This window comes from Ranitomeya variabilis, chromosome 1 (assembly GCF_051348905.1).
Source record: "Ranitomeya variabilis isolate aRanVar5 chromosome 1, aRanVar5.hap1, whole genome shotgun sequence".
Lineage (NCBI taxonomy): Eukaryota > Metazoa > Chordata > Amphibia > Anura > Dendrobatidae > Ranitomeya > Ranitomeya variabilis.
The window spans coordinates 1147223300-1147243815 of NC_135232.1; the positions used below are offsets into that span (position 1 = coordinate 1147223300).

At 53.8% G+C, this 20516-nt stretch overlaps 1 protein-coding gene across 3 annotated transcripts in view; it reads left to right on the top strand.

The window, feature by feature from the left end:
* The window catches only part of EXOC6B (exocyst complex component 6B), a 211570-nt gene that overhangs the window by 64627 nt on the left and 126427 nt on the right, over window positions 1-20516 (top strand). For all 3 annotated transcript variants that reach the window (XM_077280336.1, XM_077280337.1, XM_077280335.1), the window contains exons 2-6: window positions 4910-5075; window positions 5715-5762; window positions 7602-7692; window positions 8289-8334; window positions 8869-9073. In XM_077280336.1, coding sequence (XP_077136451.1) covers window positions 4910-5075; window positions 5715-5762; window positions 7602-7692; window positions 8289-8334; window positions 8869-9073 — 556 coding nt within the window. The remainder of the gene's footprint in view (window positions 1-4909; window positions 5076-5714; window positions 5763-7601; window positions 7693-8288; window positions 8335-8868; window positions 9074-20516) is intronic.

The window sequence follows — 20516 nt, forward strand, 5'->3', positions numbered from 1 at the left end:
GAGTAGATGTGGTCGGGGGAGGTGTCCTGTATGTAGTAGATGTGTCCTGTATGTAGTAGACGTGCTCGGGGGAGGTGTCCTATATGTAGTAGACATGACCTGTATGTAGTAGACGTACTTGTGGGAGGTGCCCTGTATGTAGTAGATGTGCTCGGGGGAGGTGCCCTGTATGTAGTAGACATGCTCCGGGGAGGTGCCCTGTATGGAGTAGATGTGCTCGGGGGAGAGGTCCTGTATGTCGTAGATGTGTCCTGTATGTAGTATAAACGTAAGGATGAATGACCTCGTGGAGATCAAAACATCCAACACCGCTGCGACAACATCACCTAGATCACTGCATTGAGAAACACAACACTGCCCCCATCCCTTATGGGAAATATGCAAATGCATGTATAAAAGCCGCGGAGACACCATCACGTGTTTCTCAACGCAAGCAATGAATAGCCAGGTCTTTCACAGGGAAGGAACAACCACGGGAAGGGCAGCATCCAATAAAGGAAAGCCACCTATGCCAAAACATGGTATCCATCCACAGACAGCTGTTTCGGGGTATATGCCCCTCATCAGTGTGGAGTAGGAAACTGGCTGTCTGTGGATGGATACCATGTTTTGGCATAGGTAGTTTTCCTTTTTTGGATGCTGCCCTTCCCGTGGTTGTTCCTTCCCGGTGAAAGACCTGGCTATTCATTGCTTGCGTTGAGAAACACGTGATGGTGTCTCCGCGGCTTTTCTACATGCTCCTGTATGTAGTAGACATGCTCAGGGGAGGTGTCCTATATGTAGTAGACAAGGCCTGTATGTAGTAGACGTGCTCGGGGGAGGTGTCCTGTATGTAGTAGACGTGGTCGGGGGAGGTGTCCTGTATGTAGTTGACGTGCCCCGGGGAGGTGCCCTGTATGTGATAGACGTGCTCAGGGGTGGTTTCCTGTATAGAGTAGATGTGCTCGGGGGAGGTGTCCCGTATGTAGTAGACGTGGTCTGGGGAGGTGTCCTGTATGTAGTAGACGTGCTCCTGGGAGGTGTCCTGTATGTAGTAGATGTGCTCAGGGGAGGTTTCCTGTATGGAGTAGACGTGCTCGGGGAAAGTGTCCCGTATGTAGTAGACGTGGTTGGGGGAGATGTCCTGTATGTAGTAGACGTGCTCGGGGGAGGTGTCCCGTATGTAGTAGACGTGGTCGGGGGAGGTGCCCTGTATGTAGTAGTCGTGCTCAGGGGAGGTTTCCTGTATGTAGTAGACGTGCTCGGGGGAGGTGTCCTGTATGTGGTAGACGTGCTCCGAGGAGGTGCCCTGTATGTAGTAGTTGTGCTCGGGGGAGGTGTCCTGTATGTAGTAGACTTGCTTCCGGGAGGTGTCCTGTATGTAGTAGACGTGCTCAGTGGAGGTGCCCTGTATGTAGTAGGCGTGCTCGGGGGAGGTGCCCTGTTTGGAGTAGATGTGCTCAGGGGAGGTTTCCTGTATGTAGTAGACGTGCTCCTGTGAGGTGCCCTGTATGTATTAGACGTGCTCAGGGGAGGTTTCCTGTATGGAGTAGACGTGCTCGGGGAGGTGTCCCATATGTAGTAGACGTGGTCGGGGGAGGTGCCCTGTATGTAGTAGATGTGCTCGGGGGAGGTGCTCTGTATGTAGTAGACATACTCGGGGGAGGTGTCATGTATGTAGTAGACGTGCTCGGGGGAGGTGTCCTGTATGTGGTGGACGTGCTCGGGGGAGGTGTCCTGTATGTGGTAGACGTGCTCGGGGGAGGTTTCCTGTATGTAGTAGACGTGCTCCTGGGAGGTGCCCTGTATGTAGTAGTCGTGCTCAGGGGAGATTTCCTGTATGTAGTAGACGTGCTCGGGGGAGGTGTCCTGTATGTAGTAGACGTGCTCGGGGGAGGTGTCCTGTATGTGGTAGACGTGCTCGGGGGAGGTGCCCTGTATGTAGTAGACTTGCTCCGGGGAGGTGCCCTGTATGTAGTAGTTGTGCTCGGGGGAGGTGTCCTGTATGTAGTAGACGTGCTCTGGGGAGGTGTCCTGTATGTAGTAGACGTGCTCCTGGGAGGTGCCCTGTATGTAGTAGATGTGCTCCGGTTGAGGTGCCCTGTATGTAGTAGACGTGGTCGGGGGAGGTGTCCTGTATGTAGTAGACGTGCTCGGGGGAGGTGCCCTGTATGTAGTAGACATGCTCGGGGGAGGTGTCATGTATGTAGTAGACGTGCTCAGGGAGGTGTCCTGTATGTAGTAGATGTGCTCAGGGGAGGTTTCCTGTATGTAGTAGACGTGCTCGGGGGAGGTGTCCTGTATGTAGTAGACGTGCTCGGGGGAGGTGTCCTGTATGTGGTAGACGTGCTCGGGGGAGGTGCCCTGTATGTAGTAGACGTGCTCGGGGGAGGTGTCCTGTATGGAGTAGACGTGCTCGGGGGAGGTGTCCTGTGTGTGGTAGACGTGTTTGGGGGAGGTGCCCTGTATGGAGTAGACGTGCTCGGTGGAGGTGTCCTGTATGTAGTAGACGTGGTCGGGGGAGGTGCCCTGTATATAGTAGTCGTGCTCCGGGGAGATGCCCTGTACAGGTCCTTCTCAAAAAATTAGCATATAGTGTTAAATTTCATTATTTACCATAATGTAATGATTACAATTAAACTTTCATATATTATAGATTCATTATCCACCAACTGAAATTTGTCAGGTCTTTTATTGTTTTAATACTGATGATTTTGGCATACAACTCCTGATAACCCAAAAAACCTGTCTCAATAAATTAGCATATTTCACCCGGCCAATCAAATAAAAGTGTTTTTTAATACCAAACAAAAAAACCATCAAATAATAATGTTCAGTTATGCACTCAATACTTGGTCGGGAATCCTTTGGCAGAAATGACTGCTTCAATGCGGCGTGGCATGGAGGCAATCAGCCTGTGACACTGCTGAGATGTTATGGAGGCCCAGGATGCTTCAATAGCGGCCTTAAGCTCATCCAGAGTGTTGGGTCTTGCGTCTCTCAACTTTCTCTTCACAATATCCCACAGATTCTCTATGGGGTTCAGGTCAGGAGAGTTGGCAGGCCAATTGAGCGCAGTAATACCATGGTCAGTAAACCATTTACCAGTGGTTTTGGCACTGTGAGCAGGTGCCAGGTCGTGCTGAAAAATGAAATCTTCATCTCCATAAAGCATTTCAGCCGATGGAAGCATGAAGTGCTCCAAAATCTCCTGATAGCTAGCTGCATTGACCCTGCCCTTGATGGAACACAGTGGACCAACACCAGCAGCTGACATGGCACCCCACACCATCACTGACTGTGGGTACTTGACACTGGACTTCAGGCATTTTGGCATTTCCTTCTCCCCAGTCTTCCTCCAGACTCTGGCACCTTGATTTCCGAATGACATGCAAAATTTGCTTTCATCAGAAAAAAGTACTTGGGACCACTTAGCAACAGTCCAGTGCTGCTTCTCTGTAGCCCAGGTCAGGCGCTTCTGCCGCTGTTTACCTGGGGAATGCGGCACCTGTAGCCCATTTCCTGCACACGCCTGTGCACGGTGGCTCTGGATGTTTCCACACCAGACTCAGTCCACTGCTTCCTCAGGTTCCCCAAGGTCTGGAATCGGTCCTTCTCCACAATCTTCCTCAGGGTCCGGTCACCTCTTCTCGTTGTACAGCGTTTTCTGCCACATTGTTTCCTTCCAACAGACTTACCATTGAGGTGCCTTGATACAGCACTCTGGGAACAGCCTATTTGTTGAGAAATTTCTTTATGGGTCTTACCCTCTTGCTTGAGGGTGTCAATGATGGCCTTCTTGACATCTGTCAGGTCGCTAGTCTTACCCATGATGGGGGTTTTGAGTAATGAACCAGGCAGGGAGTTTTTAAAAGCCTCAGGTATCTTTTGCATGTGTTTAGAGTTAATTAGTTGATTCAGAAGATTAGGGTAATAGGTCATTTAGAGAACCTTTTCTTGATATGCTAATTTATTGAGACAGGTTTTTTGGGTTATCAGGAGTTGTATGCCAAAATCATCAGTATTAAAACAATAAAAGACAAATTTCAGTTGGTGGATAATGAATCTATAATATATGAAAGTTTAATTGTAATCATTACATTATGGTAAATAATGAAATTTAACACTATATGCTAATTTTTTGAGAAGGACCTGTATGTAGTAGACGTGGTCGGGGCAGGTGCCCTGTATGGAGTAGACGTGTCCTGTATGTAGGGGAAGGCTTTTTTTTATTAAGTAATGAAGTTTCATATAGAAGCCTCCAGAGAACCTGTGATTGGGGTCTTTAGCTCGTTTTTGTCACGTGTTTACTCTTCATCAGGACGCATATTGCAGAGCGCTGTGCCGGAGGGAGCGTCCCTGTCCATGTTTGTGCGCTGCGATCTGACACCTGTGCCAGCTGTAAGCTGTGTGCTTCTCTGGCCTCGGCACTGCCATTACTTTGTAGGAAGTTGCCCCCTGCCTCTCCTGTGCCCGGGTGTTTTGTGCACCTGTCGTTCTGCGTCCTCGCTATATGCAGATTCCCACTTTCACGGTCTCTTCTTGCTTTATATGACTGTAGGCACCGGAGGTTTTAGTTCCCGGTCCTGCTCACAAGCCGCTGAGGTACTGTCCTGTGCTGTGTGTGCCAGCAGGTGGCGCTCACGTGGCATGGTGTGATGAACATAGGGCGTTACATGAAATGCCCCCGGTTCTGACCTTGGTGGCAATGCTCTGCATATGTCCAGGCAGCCCTCCAGTCACAGCCAGAGCTGCATTCAGCATTCTGCTGCTTCCTACGAGCGGTGCATTCTGGCTTGCACAGGACTGAGGTGATCGGACAGTCGGAGCTAAACTCGGGATGACTAGCGGGAATGTGGATTGAATAATAAACTTGTCACCCATCTTCAGTCCAGGGTCAGTAGTAACTCTCCAACTTGTCTCCGTCCAGGTCCGTGTACGATGGAGAGGAGCACAGCCACTTTATGGAGAAGCTGGAGGTGCGGATCCGGAACCACGACCGCGAGATCGAGAAGATGTGTAACTTCCATTATCAGGGCTTCGTAGACTCCATCACTGAGCTGCTTAAAGTGCGCGGGGAGGCCGAGAAGCTGAAGGTAAGACCGCCGAGAGTGCTTCACCCCTGAGGGAGCACACAGAGAGCGAAACCGGACAGCAGTGCATTGTGGGAACCCAACAGTCAGGTCACATGTCTGCCAGCTGGTAGTGAAAGCAGCCGCAGTGTGCAGTCACCAGTCTTGTCTCTTTTTCCTGTAGTGGTAAGACAGCTGGCTGCAGCAGGAGCCTCCCCCCACAGCCCTGTCTTATCTTGTCTAAGAGGGTGTGATCTCTGGTGATCTACAGGAGATTAATGCCAGAGCTCTGCGAGACCAAATAGCATGCAGACAATTCTGAAGAGACCCACAGAGGGCAGAGTGGAGCTCTGCGGCCCTCGCAGACACCTTCACTCTGTTTCAGCCCCTTTTCCCAGCACTTTAGATTATAGAGGTCATCTAGAAACCTATGTGAGCAGTGCGATGCGCCAACAAGGTGCCGGGTTTTAGCTTCTTAGATTTCTCTTGCACGATCTCCTCATGATTTGTTCTGGAGAGTTGCAGTCGCACTGCTGTGCCCAGACTATGATGACCGGACCCTCACATGGGCAGATCGCGGGATTCGTGTGACCTTGTGCAGATTGTATCTCAGGACTTCGCGCCTCGTCCATTCATTGTACAATCTTAATTTCTTGGTTTCAGAACCAAGTGATGGACACTAATAGGCGTCTGCAGCTGGACGGAGGAGAGGTAAGAGTGTGTATATAACTGTGACATCAGAGGGAGGAGAGGAGGAGCTGAGCTGTGATTGGTGGTACCAAAGGAGCTGAGCTGTGACTGGTGGTACCAAAGGAACTGAGCTGTGATTGGTGGTACCAAAGGAGCTGAACTGTGATTGGTGGTACCGCAAGAGCTGAGCTGTGATTGGTGGTACCCAAGGAGCTGAGCTGTGATTGGTGGTACCGGAGGAGCTGAGCTGTGATTGGTGGTACCAGAGGAGCAGAGCTGTGATTGGTGGTACCAGAGGAGCAGAGCTGTGATTGGTGGTACCAGAGGAGCTGAGCTGTGATTGGTGGTACCAGAGGAGCAGAGCTGTGATTGGTGGTACCAGAGGAGCTGAGCTGTGATTGGTGGTACCAGAGGAGCTGAGCTGTGATTGGTGGTACCAGAGGAGCTGGGCTGTGATTGGTGGTACCGGAGGAGCTGAGCTGTGATTGGTGGTACCGGAGGAGCTGAGCTGTGATTGGTGGGATGATGGGAGGAGGTGAGCTGTGCTTGGTGGAATGATGGGAGGAGCTGAGCTGTACTCGCTGGGATGAGCTGTGCTTGGTGGGATGATGGGAGGAGCTGAGCTGTGATTAGTGGGATGACGGGAGGAGCTGAGCTGTGCTTGGTGGGATGGGAGGAGCTGATCAGTGATTAGGATGATGGGAGGAGGTGAGCTGTGCTTGGTGGAATGATGGGAGGAGCTGAGCTGTACTCGCTGGGATGAGCTGTGCTTGGTGGGATGATGGGAGGAGCTGAGCTGTGCTTGCTGGGGTGATGGGAGGAGCTGAGCTGTGCTTGGTGGGATGATGCGAGGAGGTGTGCTGTGATTGGGCTGACGGGAGGAGCTGATCTGTGATTGATGAGATGACGGGAGAAGCAGAGCTGTGATTACTGGGATGACGGGAGGAGCTGAGCTGTGATTGGGATGATGGGAGGAGCTGATCAGTGATTAGGATGATGGGAGGAGCTGAGCTGTGATTGGTGGGATGATGGGAGAAGCAGAGCTGTGATTAGTGGGATGACGGGAGGAGCTGAGCTGTGATTGGGTTGATGGGAGGAGCTGATCAGTGATTAGGATGATGGGAGGAGCTGAGCTGTGATTGGTGGGATGATGGGAGGAGCTGAGCTGTGATCGGTGGGATGAGCTGTGCTTGGTGGAATGACGGGAGGAGCTGAGCTGTGCTTGGGATGATGGGAGGAGCTGAGCTGTGCTTGGGATGATGGGAGGAGCTGAGCTGTGCTTGGGATGATGGGAGGAGGTGATCTGTGATTGATGGGATGACGGGAGGAGCTGAGCTATGATTGGCGGGATGACTGGAGGAGCTGAGCTATGATTGGTGGGATGATGGGAGGAGCTGAGCTATGATTGGTGGGATGACTGGAGGAGCTGAGCTATGATTGGTGGGATGACTGGAGGAGCTGAGCTATGATTGGGATGATGGGAGGAGCTGAGCTATGATTGGTGGGATGACTGGAGGAGCTGAGCTATGATTGATGGGATGACTGGAGGAGCTGAGCTATGATTGATGGGATGACTGGAGGAGCTGAGCTATGATTGATGGGATGACTGGAGGAGCTGAGCTATGATTGGTGGGATGACTGGAGGAGCTGAGCTATGATTGGTGGGATGATGGGAGGAGCTGAGCTATGATTGGTGGGATGACTGGAGGAGCTGAGCTATGATTGATGGGATGACAGGAGGAGCTGAGCTATGATTGATGGGATGACAGGAGGAGCTGAGCTGTGATTGGGTGGATCAGAGGGTATATGTGGGACATTTGTAATCTTTGCTGACAGTGCGCCTTCTCCCTCCGTCCTCAGTTGTCTTCCACCATGAAGGATCTGCAGAGGTGTCGCATCCAGCAGAGGAATATTGCCGCCACCGTGGAGAAGCTGAGCCTGTGCCTGCCCGGTAGGTGTCGGGAGAATCCCACCCGTGTCTTAGCTTCTTTCACACTAGCGTCGGCCCGACGTGCCGACGCGCGTTGTGAAAGTGATGCCCGACGTGGGCAGCGGAAGCAGTCTTACAACGCTTCCGCTGCCCCATTGTAAGGTCCGGGGAGGAGGGGGCGGAGTTTCGGCCACGCATGCGCGGTTGAAAATGGCGGACACGACGCGCAAAATAAGTTACATGTAACGTTTTTTGTGCCGACGGTCCGCCAAAACACGACGCAACCGTCGCACTACGGTTGCGACGTGTGGTCATACGTCGCAATGCGTCGATAATGTTAGTCTATGGGGAAAAAACGCATCCTGCGGACAACTTTGCAGGATGCGTTTTTTCTCCACAACGACGCATTGCGGCGTATTCAAAACAACGCTAGTGTGAAAGTTACTGGCCTGAATTTTAGGTTGTGTTCACTCTGAAATTAGCATTTTTTGTCTGGCTGCCGCGGTCCTCGCTGGTGGTGCACATTGTTGTTGTTTTATTTGTAAAATGTGTCCAATCGTGATGTTTTTGGGGGAAATGTTTGTTTTTCTTTTCTTAATTGTTGTTTTTGCCTTCAGTGCTGGAGATGTACAGTAAACTACGGGAGCAGATGAGGGCAAAGAGGTGAGTGGTCCTGTCTCCCGGGGGGGGGGATGGAAATGTAATTCTTTTGGACATTTTTCCTTAACCTGTTGATTAATTGTGCATGTATGCCCTCCAGAGCTGAAATCTCCCAGCTGCGCACTCAGCTTCTGGGATGTATTGCCTCCAGTGCTGACTGTCCCATATCCCTCTGCTGCGGTCCTCCATCCTAGATCTCTGCTTGCTGACAGTGTGCACTGTCGCTGTAATTCATGCTCTCCACACCGCGGGCTACCTGGATGCACGATAGCAGCCTGAGATATTATTCTTTGATATGCTACGACATTTTGGAGATAGCATACCCCAAAAATCCAACCAAGGACCAGACGAGTCCAGCGCCGTCCCTGGCCGGCTATTCCCAGCGCTGCAGCAGGTGAATGACGGGCCTCTCCATTGCGTGTACATAAGGAGAGGACCTGTCAATCACCTCCATCAGCCCTGGAAAGAGCCTGCGCCGGACTGGCCACGACCACAGCGTTATGTTGTAAGTGATCCGCCTTGTCCCCTCCGTTGCAGACATTACCCCGCACTGAAGACCCTGGAGCAGATGGAGCACACGTACCTGCCGCAGGTCAGCCACTACCGCTTCTGCCAGACCATGGTGGAAAACATCCCCAAGCTTCGGGAGGAGATCAAAGATGTCTCCATGTCGGATCTGAAGGATTTCCTGGAAAGCATCCGCAAGCACTCGGAAAGGATCGGGGAGTTTGCCATGAAGCAGGTAGGAGAACCCCCCTCATGTCTTGTACCCATCAGGGTGGATTGATTTAAATCACGCCGATTTAAATCATGATTTAAATCACGATTTAAATCAAAAGATTTTTTTCTATTTAAATCGGATCGATTTAAATCATGATTTTAATCATGATTTAAATCACTGATTTAAATCAAAAGGTTTTTTTTAATATAAATCACGATTAAAATGAGAAGTGAGAGCAGTGCGCATGTGCGCCCATAGTTACACGGACGAAACTAGGGGCAACGATCTAACGCCAGGGTGAGGGGGGGACCCCAAAGTAAGTAAAAATCTTTTTTGTTTTACTATATGGCAATAGGTAGGTGTTTAAAAGCAGCATGTCTTAATTGTATAAACTATTAATAGCCTCCACATTTTGTTCATACTGCCCCTTTAATTCCACACTTCTAGCTTGGTTTCACTTTTGGTTTAGTTTCTTTTTCCATTCAGTTGACATGCCCAAACTTGTTGGATAGTCAGCATCCTACAGAAACCTCTGGAAGAGCATGGCATTGTGAATGTTACACATATACAGCCTTTATTCTACTGAGTTAAACAACTCAGCTTTATCTCATGATGGAAGAACCTTTGGATGGTAAAATATTTTCCTCAAAAAGCAGTTTATTGAAAAAAATCCGATTTAAATCAAAAAAATCCGATTTAAATCAAAAAAATCCGATTTTTTTGATTTTTTTAAAAAAACATTGATTTTTATCCACCCTGGTACCCATTGTCACCTGATTGGAGTAGTAGTCCCCCCTTCCATGTACTGGACCCTGCCGGTGTGACCCGTTCATTATCGGACTTTGTCGCTCAGCGGCCGTGGGGTGTGCCCTGCCGGTGCTCGGTGTGGACCCTCGGGCCCCATCACTTATTTTCTCAGGTCTCTTGCACATTTTCTTGGAGAGGTTGCACTAATCGGGGGACGGAAGCCTGGGAACTTTAGGTGTAAAGTTACTGGCCGTGACTTTCACCCATGTGACGTCTGTGCCGGCTCCTCTCTCCCCGGTTGTCAGAGTTGATCAGAGAGGTGCGATCTCTTTTTGATCCGTCATTACCCTCAAACGATTGGTTGTAAAGCTGTGGACTTTGGCGCCTCCCTCCTGTTGTGGGCACCCCGTGAATGTTCCCCATATCGGTGCCCTTTATCTAAGAGAGTAAATGCTCTGCGGGGTCCTGGGTTGCAGTAATCTTCATTCTGCAGCTCAGGGCGGCCCCAGGCGCTTCTTATCCGATGCCCGGTATCGCCCACCGGCCGGTAATGACACCAGAGCGCCCACCTTTCTCCACCGACCACCCAGAGCCACGTCGGGAGGTTTAATCTCTTGACACCTGGTTGGCAGCGCCATGGCGTTGACATTCCTGGCAGTTCAGCCAGAGTTCAGAGATAATTGGTGAAGGAAAGTGGCGGCGGCGGGTGGGATGCCGTCCCCCTGGGGGCATCGCTCGTCGGTTTCACAGCATGTGTTACACTTTAAGTGATACTGATTATAAGCGAGGGCTTTGGGGTGAATTGGCAGAAACATCCGAGAGAAGTGATGCCAGAAATACTCCCACCTAAACGCTGCCAGACGGCCGGGGTTGCACGGGAAGGAAGGTGCGCGTGTGTCATCGGCCGCTCGCATCCACTAGAGAAGCGTCTCCTACCGTGGCCACCATATGGAATCAATAGCTGTCCTGAGAGTGATCCGCTTCTCCTGCAGCAGCTGCCGGAAAGTGCGAGATGCTCGGAGGATTGGAAGATGTCAGGCTCCAGCTTCAGGCTGGAGCGTGGAGTGAGCGTGGCTCGGGGTCCGTGCCAGCAGCTTCTATAGACACCGTACAGGGAGATGCTCCGTCTCCACCATAGCCGTGTAATGGTGGCCGGTGCACAGACGAGGCTCGGAGGATTGGAAGACGTCAAGCTCCGGCTTCAGGCTGGAGCGTGGCGTGAGCGTGGCTCGGGGTCCGTGCCAGCAGCTTCTATAGACACCGTACAGGAAGACGCTCCGTCTCCACCATAGCCGTGTAATGGTGGCCAGTGCACAGACGAGGCTCGGAGGATTGGAAGACATCAAGCTCCGGCTTCAGGCTGGAGCGTGGAGTGAGCGTGGCTCGGGGTCCGTGCCAGCAGCTTCTATAGACACCGTACAGGGAGATGCTCCGTCTCCACCATAGCCGTGTAATGGTGGCCGGTGCACAGACGAGGCTCGGAGGATTGGAAGACGTCAAGCTCCGGCTTCAGGCTGGAGCGTGGCGTGAGCGTGGCTCGGGGTCCGTGCCAGCAGCTTCTATAGACACCGTACAGAGAGACGCTCCGTCTCCACCATAGCCATGTAACGGTGGCCGGTGCACAGACGAGGCTCGGAGGATTGGAAGACGTCAAGCTCCGGCTTCAGGCTGGAGCGTGGAGTGAGCGTGGCTCGGGGTCCGTGCCAGCAGCTTCTATAGACACCGTACAGGGAGATGCTCCGTCTCCACCATAGCCATGTAATGGTGGCCAGTGCACAGACGAGGCTCGGAGGATGGGAAGACATCAAACTCCGGCTTCAGGCTGGATCGTGGAGTGAGCGTGGCTCGGGGTCCGTGCCAGCAGCCTCTATACTGTAGACACCGTACAGGGAGACGCTCCGTCTCCACCATAGCCGTGTAATGGTGGCCGGTGCACAGACGAGGCTCGGAGGATGGGAAGACATCAAGCTCCGGCTTCTGGCTGGGGGGTGGAGTGAGCGTGGCTCGGGGTCCGTGCCAGCAGCTTCTATAGACACCGTACAGGGAGATGCTCCGTCTCCACCATAGCCGTGTAATGGTGGCCGGTGCACAGACGAGGCTCGGAGGATTGGAAGACGTCAAGCTCCGGCTTCAGGCTGGAGCGTGGCGTGAGCGTGGCTCGGGGTCCGTGCCAGCAGCTTCTATAGACACCGTACAGAGAGACGCTCCGTCTCCACCATAGCCATGTAACGGTGGCCGGTGCACAGACGAGGCTCGGAGGATTGGAAGACGTCAAGCTCCGGCTTCAGGCTGGAGCGTGGAGTGAGCGTGGCTCGGGGTCCGTGCCAGCAGCTTCTATAGACACCGTACAGGGAGATGCTCCGTCTCCACCATAGCCATGTAATGGTGGCCAGTGCACAGACGAGGCTCGGAGGATGGGAAGACATCAAACTCCGGCTTCAGGCTGGATCGTGGAGTGAGCGTGGCTCGGGGTCCGTGCCAGCAGCCTCTATACTGTAGACACCGTACAGGGAGACGCTCCGTCTCCACCATAGCCGTGTAATGGTGGCCGGTGCACAGACGAGGCTCGGAGGATTGGAAGACGTCAAGCTCCGGCTTCAGGCTGGATTGTGGAGTGAGCATGGCTCGGGGTCCGTGCCAGCAGCTTCTATAGACACCGTACAGATAGACGCTCCGTCTCCACCATAGCCATGTAATGGTGGCCGGTGCACAGACGAGGCTCGGAGGATTGGAAGACATCAAGCTCCGGCTCCAGGCTGGATCGTGGAGTGAGCGTGGCTCGGGGTCCGTGCCAGCAGCTTCTATAGACACCGTACAGGGAGACGCTCCGTCTCCACCATAGCCGTGTAATGGTGGCCGGTGCACAGACGAGGCTCGGAGGATTGGAAGACATCAAGCTCCGGCTTCAGGCTGGATTGTGGAGTGAGCGTGGCTCGGGGTCCGTGCCAGCAGCCTCTATACTGTAGACACCGTACAGGGAGACGCTCCGTCTCCACCATAGCCGTGTAATGGTGGCCGGTGCACAGACGAGGCTCGGAGGATTGGAAGACGTCAAGCTCCGGCTTCAGGCTGGATTGTGGAGTGAGCATGGCTCGGGGTCCGTGCCAGCAGCTTCTATAGACACCGTACAGATAGACGCTCCGTCTCCACCATAGCCGTGTAATGGTGACCGGTGCACAGACGAGGCTCGGAGGATTGGAAGACGTCAAGCTCCGGCTTCAGGCTGGAGCGTGGAGTGAGCGTGGCTCGGGGTCCGTGCCAGCAGCTTCTATAGACACCGTACAGCGAGACGCTCCGTCTCCACCATAGCCATGTAATGGTGGCCGGTGCACAGACGAGGCTCGGAGGATTGGAAGACATCAAGCTCCGGCTCCAGGCTGGATCGTGGAGTGAGCGTGGCTCGGGGTCCGTGCCAGCAGCTTCTATAGACACCGTACAGCGAGACGCTCCGTCTCCACCATAGCCATGTAATGGTGGCCGGTGCACAGACGAGGCTCGGAGGATTGGAAGACATCAAGCTCCGGCTCCAGGCTGGATCGTAGAGTGAGCGTGGCTCGGGGTCCGTGCCAGCAGCTTCTATAGACACCGTACAGGGAGACGCTCCGTCTCCACCATAGCCGTGTAATGGTGGCCGGTGCACAGACGAGGCTCGGAGGATGGGAAGACATCAAGCTCCGGCTTCAGGCTGGAGCGTGGAGTGAGCGTGGCTCAGGGTCCGTGCCAGCAGCTTCTATAGACACCGTACAGGGAGACGCTCCGTCTCCACCATAGCCATGTAATGGTGGCCGGTGCACAGACGAGGCTCGGAGGATGGGAAGACATCAAGCTCCGGCTTCAGGCTGGATCGTGGAGTGAGCGTGGCTCGGGGTCCGTGCCAGCAGCTTCTATAGACACCGTACAGGGAGACGCTCCGTCTCCACCATAGCCGTGTAATGGTGGCCGGTGCACAGACGAGGCTCGGAGGATGGGAAGACATCAAGCTCCGGCTTCAGGCTGGAGCGTGGAGTGAGCGTGGCTCAGGGTCCGTGCCAGCAGCTTCTATAGACACCGTACAGGGAGACGCTCCGTCTCCACCATAGCCATGTAATGGTGGCCGGTGCACAGACGAGGCTCGGAGGATGGGAAGACATCAAGCTCCGGCTTCAGGCTGGAGCGTGGAGTGAGCGTGGCTCAGGGTCCGTGCCAGCAGCTTCTATAGACACCGTACAGGGAGACGCTCCGTCTCCACCATAGCCATGTAATGGTGGCCGGTGCACAGACGAGGCTCGGAGGATTGGAAGACGTCAAGCTCCGGCTTCAGGCTGGAGCGTGGAGTGAGCGTGGCTCAGGGTCCGTGCCAGCAGCTTCTATAGACACCGTACAGGGAGACGCTCCGTCTCCACCATAGCCGTGTAACGGTGGCCGGCACACAGACGAGGCTCGGAGGATTGGAAGACGTCAAGCTCCGGCTTCAGGCTGGAGCGTGGAGTGAGCGTGGCTCAGGGTCCGTGCCAGCAGCTTCTATACTGTGGACACCGTACAGAGAGACGCTCCGTCTCCACCATAGCCGTGTAACGGTGGCCGGCACACAGACGAGGCTCGGAGGATTGGAAGACGTCAAGCTCCGGCTTCAGGCTGGAGCGTGGAGTGAGCGTGGCTCGGGGTCCGTGCCAGCAGCTTCTATAGACACCGTACAGGGAGACGCTCCGTCTCCACCATAGCCGTGTAATGGTGGCCGGTGCACAGACGAGGCTCGGAGGATGGGAAGACATCAAGCTCCGGCTTCAGGCTGGAGCGTGGAGTGAGCGTGGCTCAGGGTCCGTGCCAGCAGCTTCTATAGACACCGTACAGGGAGACGCTCCGTCTCCACCATAGCCGTGTAACGGTGGCCGGTGCTCAGACAAGGCTCGGAGGATTGGAAGACGTCAAGCTCCGGCTTCAGGCTGGAGCGTGGAGTGAGCGTGGCTCGGGGTCCGTGCCAGCAGCTTCTATAGACACCGTACAGAGAGACGCTCCGTCTCCACCATAGCCGTGTAACAGTGACCGGCACACAGACGAGGCTCGGACAGCGCTGTTATAGGTACACAGACCCCGCATGTGACCGCATCACATAGTCACGTCTCATGGTCGCGGCAGCTTCATGGAGCAGGCTCAGGAGCTGAGATCGCCCCATGCCCAGCAGATGCCAGCTGTGCTGCACAGCATTTGTCTGCAGTGACTGGACCGAACGCTGATGCCGCTGTCGGTCAATGTTGTGGTTGTGCACCGACGACCATTGGCCCCTACTGCGATGTGATCAGAGACCAAAAATTAAATTAAAAATTAAGAAAAAAAAAATCAGTGTTTTTAGGTGAATAGATCAAAATGAGAGATCTTGGGAAAAACACGAGTCACTACATTGGCTCAATGTATGGATTCCCTATTCCTTCATCAAGTATTTAGGGATAGACCTAGGCCGCACATCGGGTCATATTAATAATAATTGCTAATAATATTAGCAAATTCCTCCAGTTAGAAATGTAGTATAGTTCTCCTGATTAGTTATGTTGCTTGCCCCTAGTGCAGGACATTGCAGTAGCTTACGTATCCATGGTTACAACCACTCATATAGTGAGTTAGTTGCCAGTGGTCGTAACCATGGATACCTAAGCTCCAGTGGCTGCACATGAGGTAAGCAACATAGTGAATCAGAAGAACTACACTACATTTCTAACTGGAGGAATTTTCGGAGATTATTATTGTTACACCTACTACATATTGGGATAGGATCTCGGAGATGGGAATGCTTCTATAAACCCTATGCTCTTAATATCTGACTGCTGTAAAGGGGGAGGGTATGAATGAGGACACCATGGCCGACCGTCGCCCAGTCCTCACACTTCCCATCCTATAGTGCCCAGAAAATGCAGGCACGAGGCGATCCTCGTGACGATGGCTTCCACGAGACTCCAGCGCTCCGGACCAGGCCACGGATGATCACTTAGTCAGGATATAGACAGTCATGGCCAGAAGTCTTGGCACCCTGGACATTGATCCAGAAAATGACATATTTCTCCCAGAAAATCCTTGCAGTCTCACATGATTTATTATTTACATGTTTATTTCCTTTGTGTGTATTGGAACAACACAACCCCCCCCTACCCCCCCCAAATTTCAGAAAACCCCCAAAAATGGGCCGGAAAAAAAATTGTTGGCACCCTCAACCTAATATTTACCGGTAGTTGCACATCCTTTGGAATAAATAACTGCAATCAATCGCTTCCTATAACCATCCACAAGCTTCTTACACCTCTCACCTGGAATTTTGGACGACTCTTCTTTTGCGAACTGCTCCTGGTCTCTCATATGTGAAGGCGTCTTCTCCCAACAAAAAGTGTAAATACGGCATCCCCCACCTTAGACCCGACGCTCCTCTGCTGGGGTCACCCTGCTGTCAGGATATGGTCTCTCTGAGCATTTGGCAGTTAGCGTTGTGTCCAGCAGAGGGCAGCGTCTCACCAGGATTGATCACCGCTGTCTGCAGCTAACACACCAGTGTTAGATAAATGAGGGTCACCATGGAGGGTCACAGGGCAAGTCGTTTGTCTCCATAAAGGGGCATTTAGGGCCTATAGAAGAGGGATCACTGGCTCATCACTTACATGTCTGCCAGAGAAGGCCATGCCGCCCCTGCAGTATATTTTACTGCTTTGTCTTGCCTCCTTCCTTATTGACTTATGGTTATTTTAGTATTTTTTTTTTATGATTTTCTAATAATTATATTATATAAATCACTGGGTGATTTCTAAATATTTTGGGTGATATCTGTCACTCATGTTTTTTTGCCCTTGTGTATGTTCTCGTTGTTGTGGGACTGTCAGGTAATGTTCCCTTTAGGGTGTCTATTGATGGGGCAATTATTCAGCTTTGGTCCTGCTATATCTATTCTATATTCGCTATAATATGAGACATTTGCCTGAGAAGTTTCCCTCTAATTCATCGGTGTCGCTTGGTAGCATCTGCTCCTCTCCTGGATGGACAGTTAGTGGTCCGCCTTATTATGGAGCATTGCGTGTCATCTCTGGTTATTAGCCCCCCGGCCCACCTGTGTGTGCTGATTCCTCTGCTGGCAAATAGGTTCATGCCGTGCAGTCGTCGTGGTGAAGGCACTGTGTAGGCCTTTCCTTAAGGTATTGTCCTCCAGCAAGAAAGGGTTAACATTCTGCAGTCATCCTGGTAACTGGGGGGCTCTTGGGGTCTGGTTATGAGGGGTTAATGCTCTGCAGTCCTCCTGGTGACTGGGGGGCTCTGTGTCTGGTTATGAGGGGTTAATGCTCTGCAGTCCTCCTGGTGACCGGGGGGCTCTGTGTCTGGCTATGAGGGGTTAATGCTCTGCAGGCCTCCTGGTGACTGGGGGGCTCTCAGGGTCTGGTTATGAGGGGTTAATGCTCTGCAGTCCTCCTGGTGACTGGGGGGCTCTCGGGGTCTGGTTATGAGGGGTTAATGCTCTGCAGTCCTCCTGGTGACTGGGGGGCTCTCGGGGTCTGGTTATGAGGGGTTAATGCTCTGCAGTCCTCCTGGTAACTGGGGGGCTCTTGGGGTCTGGTTATGAGGGGTTAATGCTCTGCAGTCCTCCTGGTGACTGGGGGGCTCTGTGTCTGGTTATGAGGGGTTAATACTCTGCAGTCCTCCTGGTGACCGGGGGGCTCTGTGTCTGGCTATGAGGGGTTAATGCTCTGCAGGCCTCCTGGTGACTGGGGGGCTCTCAGGGTCTGGTTATGAGGGGTTAATGCTCTGCAGTCCTCCTGGTGACTGGGGGGCTCTCGGGGTCTGGTTATGAGGGGTTAATGCTCTGCAGTCCTCCTGGTGACTGGGGGGCTCTCGGGGTCTGGTTATGAGGGGTTAATGCTCTGCAGTCCTCCTGGTGACTGGGGGGCTCTCGGGGTCTGGTTATGAGGGGTTAATGCTCTGCAGTCCCCCTGGTGACTGGGGGGCTCTCGGGGTCTGGTTATGAGGGGTTAATGCTCTGCAGTCCTCCTGGTGACTGGGGGGCTCTCAGGGTCTGGTTATGAGGGGTTAATGCTCTGCAGTCCTCCTGGTGAATGGGGGGCTCTCGGGGTCTGGTTATGAGGGGTTAATGCTCTGCAGTCCTCCTGGTGACTGGGGGGCTCTCGGGGTCTGGTTATGAGGGGTTAATGCTCTGCAGTCCTCCTGGTGACTGGGGGGCTCTGTGTCTGGTTATGAGGGGTTAATGCTCTGCAGTCCTCCTGGTGACTGGGGGGCTCTAGGGGTCTGGTTATGAGGGGTTAATGCTCTGCAGTCCCCCTGGTGACTGGGGGGCTCTCGGGGTCTGGTTATGAGGGGTTAATGCTCTGCAGTCCTCCTGGTGACTGGGAGGCTCTCGGGGTCTGGTTATGAGGGATTAATGCTCTGCAGTCCTCCTGGTGACTGGGGGGCTCTCGGGGTCTGGATATGAGGGGTTAATGCTCTGCAGTCCTCCTGGTGACTGGGGGGCTCTCGGGGTCTGGATATGAGGGGTTAATGCTCTGCAGTCCTCCTGGTGACTGGGGGGCTCTCGGGGTCTGGTTATGAGGGGTTAATGCTCTGCAGTCCTCCTGGTGACTGGGGGGCTCTAGGGGTCTGGTTATGAAGGGTTAATGCTCTGCAGTCCTCCTGGTGACTGGGGGGCTCTCGGGGTCTGGTTATGAGGGGTTAATGCTCTGCAGTCCTCCTGGTGACTGGGGGGCTCTCGGGGTCTGGATATGAGGGGTTAATGCTCTGCAGTCCTCCTGGTGACTGGGGGGCTCTCGGGGTCTGGATATGAGGGGTTAATGATCTGCAGTCCTCCTGGTGACTGGGAGGCTCTCGGGGTCTGGTTATGAGGGGTTAATGCTCTGCAGTCCTCCTGGTGACTGGGGGGCTCTCGGGGTCTGGATATGAGGGGTTAATGCTCTGCAGTCCTCCTGGTGACTGGGGGGCTCTCGGGGTCTGGATATGAGGGGTTAATGATCTGCAGTCCTCCTGGTGACTGGGAGGCTCTCGGGGTCTGGTTATGAGGGGTTAATGCTCTGCAGTCCTCCTGGTGACTGGGGGGCTCTCGGGGTCTGGATATGAGGGGTTAATGCTCTGCAGTCCTCCTGGTGACGGGGGCTCTCGGGGTCTGGATATGAGGGGTTAATGCTCTGCAGTCCTCCTGGTGACTGGGAGGCTCTCGGGGTCTGGATATGAGGGGTTAATGCTCTGCAGTCCTCCTGGTGACTGGGAGGCTCTCGGGGTCTGGATATGAGGGGTTAATGCTCTGCAGTCCTCCTGGTGACTGGGGGGCTCTCGGGGTCTGGATATGAGGGGTTAATGCTCTGCAGTCCTCCTGGTGACTGGGGGGCTCTCGGGGTCTGGATATGAGGGGTTAATGCTCTGCAGTCCTCCTGGTGACTGGGGGGCTCTCGGGGTATAGTTATGAGGGGCTTATGCTCTGCCGTCCTCCTGGTGACTGGGGGGCTCTGTCTGGTTATGAGGGGTTAATGCTCTGCCGTCCTCCGGGTGACTGGGGGGCTTTCGGGGTATGGTTATGAGGGGCTTATGGTCTGCAGTCCTCCTGGTGACTGGGGGGCTCTGTCTGGTTATGAGGGGTTAATGCTCTGCCGTCCTCCTGGTGACTGGGGGGCTTTCGGGGTATAGTTATGAGGGGCTTATGGTCTGCCGTCCTCCTGGTGACTGGGGGGCTCTCGGGGTATAGTTATGAGGGGTTAATGCTCTGCAGTCCTCCTGGTGACTGGGGGGCTCTAGGGGTCTGGTTATGAGGGGTTAATGCTCTGCAGTCCTCCTGGTTACTGGGGGGCTCTCGGGGTCTGGATATGAGGGGTTAATGCTCTGCAGTCCTCCTGGTGACTGGGAGGCTCTCGGGGTATAGTTATGAGGGGTTAATGCTCTGCAGTCCTCCTGGTGACTGGGGGGCTCTCGGGGTCTGGATATGAGGGGTTAATGCTCTGCAGCCCTCCTGGTGACTGGGGGGCTCTCGGGGTCTGGATATGAGGGGTTAATGCTCTGCAGTCCTCCTGGTGACTGGGGGGGCTCTCGGGGTCTGGATATGAAGGGTTAATGCTCTGCAGTCCTCCTGGTGACTGGGGGGCTCTCGGGGTCTGGATATGAGGGGTTAATGCTCTGCAGTCCCCCTGGTGACTGGGGGGCTCTCGGGGTCTGGATATGAGGGGTTAATGATCTGCAGTCCTCCTGGTGACTGGGGGGGCTCTCGGGGTCTGGATATGAGGGGTTAATGCTCTGCAGTCCTCCTGGTGACTGGGGGTCTCTCGGGGTATAGTTATGAGGGGTTAATGCTCTGCAGTCCCCCTGGTGACTGGGGGGCTCTCGGGGTCTGGTTATGAGGGGTTAATGCTCTGCAGTCCTCCTGGTGACTGGGGGGCTCTCGGGGTCTGGATATGAGGGGTTAATGCTCTGCAGTCCTCCTGGTGACTGGGGGGCTCTCGGGGTCTGGATATGAGGGGTTAATGCTCTGCAGTCCTCCTGGTGACTGGGGGGCTCTCGGGGTCTGGATATGAGGGGTTAATGCTCTGCAGCCCTCCTGGTGACCGGGGGGCTCTCGGGGTCTGGATATGAGGGGTAATGATCTGCAGTCCTCCTGGTGACCGGGGGGCTCTCGGGGTCTGGATATGAGGGGTTAATGCTCTGCAGTCCCCCTGGTGACTGGGGGGCTCTCGGGGTCTGGATATGAGGGGTTAATGATCTGCAGTCCTCCTGGTGA